Genomic DNA, 8,533 nt, shown 5'->3' with positions numbered 1-8,533 from the left:
TGCTGAAATCTGTCGGACATTCTTTCCTTGAAGGACTGTTATTAGGGTTGGTTCTCTGACATGGTTGGTATGGCCCAGTCCAAGCTGTCAATTTATGACAGATGTAAAAGGGACAAAGAAAAATCAACAACTGCGATGATACTTCTAAAACTCTCTAAGCAAAAATTCAGACCCAATGGTGAAAAATTGTATTAATCTACAGTTTATACTGGGCTAAAAAATATTTACCGTATGTATCTTTTATTATGCTAGCATTTACCTTTTATTTTTGATAGAATGTTGCATCCATACTTAATGGGAGTAGCAGATCTAGGTGTCAAAGAGACCTTAAAATAGCTAGACAGTTTTTGCAAGCTCTTTTGCAGACTGAGGAACTAACCTATGCTGCAAAGTCCTCTATGCTGTACAGTCTCTCTACAGGCATAGTCAACATAGCTCGTATGTCTTTTCTGTGCCATTTAAATACCATTTTTGTTCTAGTACATAAATTCCTACATAAATTCCTGTTTATGAAAACACAACTTGTGTAAGGAGAAAGTTTACTGAAGCTGTCCTTTTTACTGACAGTTTCATATAATTTTCTGATCTCATAATGTAAAAATGAAAATTTTGTATTGTAAGAGTATTTTTTTTTTTACCATTTCATATGAAACCAATTTTTTGCACTGCAAGGAAAATCATATAGAACAGGCTGTCAGAAGTTCCTCTGAAATTTTTACACTAACAGTTTTTTTCTCTTCCAGAAAAATAAAAGTAAGCATCCTATAAAAAAAACCCAAAACCAAAGAGGTTCCTCAGAAATTACTCTAAACAACTTGCTCAACAACCCTTCTCAAAAACTCAATCCTGAAATACCAGAGGACGAACTTCGCCCAAACTTTCTGCAACTCCAACAGCCAATATATCAAGAGGCTCTTTCTTATATTTGTAGCATGCAAAACTGTGAAAAAGCTGAAGTCTTTCAAAAATTTGAGTTGTACATGGGGTGAGGGAGAAAAATAGACTTTTAAGTCCATTTGTGATAAAATTAGGGCCCCAAAGGAGAGAATTTATTATTTAGTGACTTTTTTTTTCCTGACTTAAAAAAGTTACTCTTTAAAAATTGTTAATTTCTATTTTTTTTATGAAAAGTATCTAAAGAGTTCACAAATCCGATTTGTCAACTCTGATTGACACTAACCATAAATGTTATGATGTTGAAAAAATTGATGACAGTACAAGCATTAGGTAAAAATTTGTAATTTTTTAAAAAAGCTTTGATTAGAATAATTTGGTAGAATGTTTTCAGTGCTTTCCCAGACTACTACCATGTAAAAGCATAGGAAATAAAAAAGAAAATAATGGAAATACCTAAAAAGTTATTATGGCTGGGAGGGGGGAAGGGAGGAGAATAAAAATAGAAGCTTTCTTTTCCCCAAAATAAAGATATTCCAACTGCATCTGTAAAGTGTAATTATAGCCTTGTAAAGATTAGAAATAAGCAGTGAACAGTACATACCTGCCCTTCAGAGTTGCTACCCCAAGCATACACATCCCCTGTTGAAGATAAAGCTAGCGTATGCTCTGCTCCTACAGCTATGTCTTCAATGAAGATCCCTGACAGAACTGGAACTTGTTGGGGTCTGTTGTGATTTCGAGCTCGACCTTCCGGCAAACCTATCAGACGATCTAAAATTGCAAGCACATGTCTATATATATAAAGAACATTAAAAAGTTAATTTTACTTGCAGGCAGAAGTCAGGGAAGGACAAAAAGCAATTCTACATACTGTGGGAATTGGGACACAAGTGCAATTGGTTAGAGAGAAATCTATCATATGTTTCCTACGAAACAGTGCTTCCTACAGTGCTCATTAATATCTCTAAAGCTGTTACTTTCACTATAAGTCTGAAACAAGATCAAATTCTGTTAAAACAAGACTTCTAGATGTAAATGTACAGTCTTATTATACATATGAATTAACTGACTTAAGAAGTTTAAACACATTTAATTCAGTGCACTTGGAAATTCTCCTGTCCAGATTTTTAAACAACTTGTGTAGGCATATGCTTTATCCGACAAAGTAAACCTTTAAGTAACCCAATGTTTTTGGACATGTGAAATTCAATGAAGTTTTAGGAAAATGCCCTTCAAAAAGTAAATCAGTAAATTGAAAGTCTATCCTGAGATCAAACTAGATAGAGCTACAAATCTGGATTTTAGGCCTATGTTAAAATTGCATTGTAGAAGTTCCAATATTCAGATTAGGTCAGCACAAATCTAAAAAGCAGCGGTTAGGTCAGTCTTATAAATATGACTTACTATTCTTCCTTTTCACTTCCAATATACACAAGCCTATAGATGCAAAGGTCCAAATTCCAGATTGTCCTACCTTGTCCAAAAGTATACACATGACCATCTTTTGTCAGTGCAACGGAGAACTGCGTTCCACAGGCAACTTTTTTTATTCCAATTCCACAAAGAATATCCACTTTCTAAGGGGTAAGTGAAAGGAAAAAGAGCTATGGTATTATGAAGCTACAAATAGAAAGCAAACATGAATTTAATCTGCAACTCCTACTTCCAAAAAGAAATTCTGTAATTCCCACTGTGCAATGCATACATTGTTGGATTACTCTAATTAATGCTTGCAAATTAATACAGGAAACTGAGACTGGTTTTCTCTTTTTCTTTAATGGAACTAACACCTTATTCTATGTACAATGATTCAAAATACCTTTTACTTACTAGGAATGAGCAGGGAGTGGCATAGAAGGAAGTAGATGAGCGTGTAAACAATTTTCCCCCCAAACTCCAGAATAAGAAAACGCTCTTCTTTAAACAAAGATTTCCACTATTTGTATTGCCACTGAGATAAGGTCACTATTATTTACATTAAATCCTTTCAATTATCAGGCTGAGCATAACATATCATCAGAATTATTTATGCTAGATTGTATTAGAACAGTATAGTGGATGGAATTAATAATGTAACTTTTGCAAATTACGCTCTGAACAATGTGTAACACTTTCAACAACACTGAAAATCTAGGCAAAGAATAATTTTTCTATTAATTCTAACCTGTGGTGAGGATTTTGCAGTGGAATTTCCCAAACCAAGTTTCCCATAATCTCCATCTCCAAAAGCCCAAACCATTGAGCCATCTGTTGACACAGCTACAGTATGATTGAGTCCACAGGCCACCTGGTTGAGAGAAATATGATAAAGTTTTTGCTAACTTGAAACTAACTCAAACACACGAACTATCTAAGAAAAGAAAAATTATGTTTTAAAAAATAGCTATCCTTTTAAAACCATTAAAACCCCCATTGCTTATTACAGTGTTTTAAAGATATTTAGGACCACAGTAGTATTTTTTAGGTATTAGCTTCCTCTCAGCTCCTAGCACCAAAAGACAGTATTATGCTACACATGCATATTGTTTAAGAATACAAAATAGCTCATGAATTCACGCTTATGTGGAAATCTTAAAAAACATGGGCAGTTTTGCAGAAAGGGATCAAAAGAGTCAGGAAAGGACGTATTTAAAAAATTATGCATAGTCAAATTTTGCCATTATAATCAAAATAAAAGCCAAGGTTTAAAAAAAAAAACCCCAGATCACTTAAACAGATTGAAAACATCAGCTTTAAACAAAGATACATTGCTAGTTTTAGATAAACCATGCCTGTCCGATCTGGTAACCTTCCAGCGCTGTCACTCTTTCTGGAAGTTTCTTATTGGAAGTATTTCCAAGTCCTAATCGACCATAATCACCATTTCCAAATGTAAAAAGTTTGCCATCTGCTGTCACCACAGCTGAGTGTTTGAAGCCACATGACATCTGGAAGCAAAATAAACATAATTTTTACATACATTTTAAATTTGGGGGGGAAATCATGTTGGCTATTACATGCAAATATGTAATACCTTTTCCTCCCCTAAACTACACTCTCTTTAGAAAGAGATAAAATACAGATACTTTTAGTATTAATGATTTCTCCAACAACCTGTCTCCTCTTTTTCTCAATGGTACAGTTGAGGAAGAGGATAGGCGGGTATTCACGTGAAAAAAGGCTTTCAGGTGTTTTATTTATTTATTTATTTTTACCAACTATTGTTTTCTGCAGATTGCTTTTGTTGTATGAATAGTTTATATTTTTATAAAGAAACCTCCAGTCAAAGCCAAACATGATTTTGTGCATTGTTATAATGCACACTTAGTACTCAGGAGGAGGTGTCAGTGAACTAGTTTTGTAGGTCAAAGACACCTGACAAGGACCAATGGAAACTTCTAAATTGTGCTTGTATTTTGACTATCTTTTGACCATCCCTCTCTTCCATGCTCTTTCTAATTTTAGTCTTCTCCAGTAACAACTGTCAATTAATATCACACATCAACAATGAGCTCTGTGATAGTACAGAAACTGGAAATTATCAACTTGGTTCATAACACTCAGAGAAATAAAAAGGTGCTCATTTTCATCCACTGTATGAATTCAAACTGTCAAGACTGACAATGATTCTGGAACATTCCTAGCACTAGGTCACCATGCCTGCAGTTTGTATGAGACCAAAAATATTTTAGAACCTGCACCACTTCTTCTCCTTGCAGAGCCTCTATTTGTCTAGGCCTGCGCTGTCTGTCACTGTTTCCATGTCCCAGTTTGCCATAATCTCCATCTCCCCAGCTAAAGACTTCCCCGCTTTCTGTTAAAGCCATAGAATGTCCATCAGATCCACAAGAGGTCACCAGCTGTGTTACAACAAAGCCTGTTAAAGAAAAATGAGAAAACAAACTTTAGAATAAATTTGAATAAAATCTTAACATTCATTTATCCAAGTGCCCCTAATGGTAGCCTATCAGGGCTGGGAAAAGGAACCAACCACAATAACATCTTCCTTGTTATAGCAATTTGTTTATTTTTATTTTGAACAAAACTTTTGTTTTGTCATGTACAACCTATGCTTCTGACCTGCCATTAGTTTTGAGATTAAATGTTCCTACCTTGAGCAAATACTATTCCCTGAAGCCTTCTTAAAAGTAAGGAATTTCAACATATTACTACTTATATCTTAAGGGGAAATAAACATCTAGTTTATTTGTTGTTCAATTTTTTAATTAAAGACTACAATATTTTAATGTGTAAATCTACAAAAATAGCATCAACACAAATAATTATATTAATTACCAAAATGCTTATTTGCACTTTATCAACTGCCTCATTTCAAACCTAAAAATTTTACCTTGCAGTGCTGAAATAACTGTTAACACATGAAGATCATCAGAATTTCCTTGTCCCAGTCGCCCATAGCTCCCTTCTCCACAAGCCAAAACTGTGCCATTGGCTTGAATGACAAAAGTACAATTCTGACCACAAACAACCTAGTTTAGAAAGACACAAAGGAGTTTCAATGATTTTTGTTACATGCAGCAATGTTGTAATACCTTCATTACAATGTACAAACTTTTAAAACTTTTTTTCTTTGTAATATTATCAAGACAAAATACACTCTTGTCACACTGCAAATACCCTTGTGATAACCCTATTAACATAAGACTTCACTCACCCCACGTTTAACAGAGTTTTGTTACCTAATCACATTACAATAAAAATTACTTCACTGAAACTCACTACTAGTTTTGGCAAACCTTCTTCCAGTGAGAGAAATCACAATATCCTCCTATATGAAATTCAGTTTTGATGTTTCCATACTGAATGTCAATGGTATTTCAGAAAACAAAACTGGCACATGTATTGTGTTAAAGCTGTGCAGGTATTTTCAAATCATGTTCATATCAAACAATTTCCTTTTGTCAGATTTCAGTGGCTTCTCGGTTTGAATTTGTCAAAACAATTACAGACTTCCTCTTTAATGAAAACACGTGGTTTGAGGGTACTTTATAGTAAATTCAAACAATAAATTGAGAAGACATTTAGAGAGAGATTTTGACAAACTGTATGAACAATATATGCTAAATCATTAAAAACAGAAGCACATGACTGTTTTTAAATATTCACCTGCTGAGCCTGAGAGAATGAAGGTGTTGCTACTGGTATCATGACATTTCTACCAGCTTCTGCTAACTGTCCATGTCTTCCTGCTCCCCACAGATACACGTCACATTTGCCTCCCAAGTGCCAATCCTTTGGAACAGCATGAAAGAATGCTTTAAATCAAGAGTACTTTCAATAGCTTATGATGTTTTAAAAAAAATAAATTTAAAAAATAATTTAAAAGCCCACAAAAACCCCCTTCAATTTTACTGACCTCTGGCCTTGATGTTGCCCAAGACATTATCTGTTCATCCATACCATTGATCCATTTACTGTTATCCTACACAACAAAAGCCACAGTTACCACATTCAGTTCAAGAGATGCACATTATTTTGCTGTTATGTAATACATATTTGTCTTTCTAAGAACATTGACATTCAAATTATTCTAAACAGCATAGTAGTAACAATGAATGCGTGCAGATTCACTTTATTTTCATCCATAGGCCAAGTTTATTTCCTTACTACAACTACCTAGCAATAACACCGTTATCCATGACTTGCAATGAAAATAAAAAAAGAAAAACAAACAAAATTCATGATGAAATAATGTCTTCCTATTTGCTGATGCTTAGGGCTTTTTAAAGTTTTAACTGCAAACACTGGCTTAAAATGTTACAAACTTGAAGATAAAAAATTCTTAATCCAAAATTTCTATTTTGGTTTACATGTCATAACAAGTCATAAAGACAACTGACACTAGCAAAGTAAGTTGGTGTAGAAACGTGCCAAAATGTTACTCTAAAAATAGCATTGTAAAGCTCTACATTTCTTGCTTATATCACGTAAGAAAAATACTGTCACAGCTTTGGGTTGTTTTTTGCTTTGTTCTTTAGTAGGCGACTGACTTGCACTCATGACTACACACACAGGGAGCAGCCTTACAGTATATTCTAACCAGTTAATTAAAAAATAAACTTACACTTATTGCTGGTGCTTATGTTAATGAATATAAATCTTTACAGCTCAGAAATGTTAACTGCATCATACCATATGCTCAATAACAACATGCTTTGCTGCTGAGACACTATAGCACATTTTACCATTAGGAGAGTAAGCTCCTCCTCTGGAACAGGCTCCAGGTCTGGCACAGTAAAGGATTCTGGGAACTGTGCTCCCTTGGCCAGGGCTTCAGCAGCTTTTATGGTAGTAGAGAAACACTCTAGCCAGGCCCATTCTGTGGGATTCCAAGCTGAAGGATCAGGGAGGCAGTTCTGGTGATGAGGTGGTACTGGAGGATTGCACAAGAGCTGATCTAGGTGAAGGCCCACAGCGAGTGATGCCAAGCACTGCATATAAGGACTATGAACAAGCTGGTCTCCACAAACAACATGAGGCTAAAGGCAAGGGGTGCGGGAGAGAGAAATTGAACACACAAAGTTAGAAATACATATTAATCAACTCAGAAATAGGAGTCCTTCAAAGCTAGTCCTGTAGAAAAACATTTTCCTCCATGCTTAATCAATTTTTCTAATATTTTAAATATTCTCAAATTAGGAGACTACTAGCTTTGAGAATACTGAAAGACATTTGCAAACAGGATGTAATGAAGTCTCCTGGGTTCTCTGTGGTGAAAGACTGAAACCAGCTGAGATTCAAACAGTGACCTCATGTCAGACATGAATTTTAAATATTTGCATTAGCTCTTCTTACCTTTTCGTAAGCATACTGTTCCTGAAGCATTATTGGCAAACGTTCCAAGAAAGCTCGCATGCAAGGAGCCATATTTAATCCCAGAACTCCTTGCTGTTTCAGCGCAGTCCTACATGTTGCAAGGACATGATTGGAAGATATCCACTCTGATGTACAGTTCACTACCAACACATCCTGTTTAATAGCAGTCACAAGACACATTAGAAATTAAAAATTCATAAAACAGGATTATTAATCTCCATTAATCTATCACCAATTATCTTAGTTTCTATAGGGGCCAGAAAAGGCACAAGCTTGAACATGTTTGTCTCTGTTGGAGAATAATCTGCTGGCAAATGCTACGGAGCAGCCATCTCCATCTCCCACTTCCTCACATTCCGATGGCAACACTACAATTACCACTCCAAGGAAGAATACAAACATGGTGATAAGCAGAGTTCATTTCAGTGAATGCTGTAACCTTAGTTTAGTATTTAGTTTAGATGTAACCTTAGTTTAGGATTTGCCTTGTAATATGACCTTCAATATTAGGTCTGAATTCAGAAAAGACTCTCAAGGAATCCCAAAATACTTAGAACCACATGCAGCATGACTCTATTAAAAGGAGTCATAACTTGTACCATATTTATCTTCATTCACAAAAAATATCATCGTTTGGAATAATCAACTGTTATGAAACTTCTGCTCAGATGCCAGCAGCTCCTAACACAGCAAACATTGAAGTAGATTCTGCTGCTCCTTAAAAATTTCTGAGGTTGAGGCTGCTTTAGATTAAGGTAGATCACTGAAGTATCTTCTAAAAAGAAAAGGGGAGAAAAAGGGACGGAAAGGGGGGGGGAAT

At 35.2% G+C, this 8,533-nt stretch overlaps 1 protein-coding gene across 1 annotated transcript in view; it reads right to left on the bottom strand.

The window, feature by feature from the left end:
• The window catches only part of HERC1 (HECT and RLD domain containing E3 ubiquitin protein ligase family member 1), a 96,006-nt gene that overhangs the window by 10,421 nt on the left and 77,052 nt on the right, over positions 1-8,533 (bottom strand). The window contains 11 exon segments of the mRNA XM_035899415.1: positions 4-84; positions 1,499-1,668; positions 2,372-2,474; positions 3,062-3,184; positions 3,669-3,824; positions 4,572-4,753; positions 5,228-5,366; positions 6,004-6,129; positions 6,254-6,319; positions 7,083-7,376; positions 7,693-7,866. Coding sequence (XP_035755308.1) covers positions 4-84; positions 1,499-1,668; positions 2,372-2,474; positions 3,062-3,184; positions 3,669-3,824; positions 4,572-4,753; positions 5,228-5,366; positions 6,004-6,129; positions 6,254-6,319; positions 7,083-7,376; positions 7,693-7,866 — 1,614 coding nt within the window.

The sequence above is a fragment of the Egretta garzetta genome, unplaced genomic scaffold (genome assembly GCF_000687185.1).
Source record: "Egretta garzetta isolate BGI_Z169 unplaced genomic scaffold, ASM68718v1 scaffold287, whole genome shotgun sequence".
Lineage (NCBI taxonomy): Eukaryota > Metazoa > Chordata > Aves > Pelecaniformes > Ardeidae > Egretta > Egretta garzetta.
The sequence above is the reverse complement of the archived record's forward strand: the minus strand, read 5'-3'. Positions and strand labels throughout refer to the sequence as shown.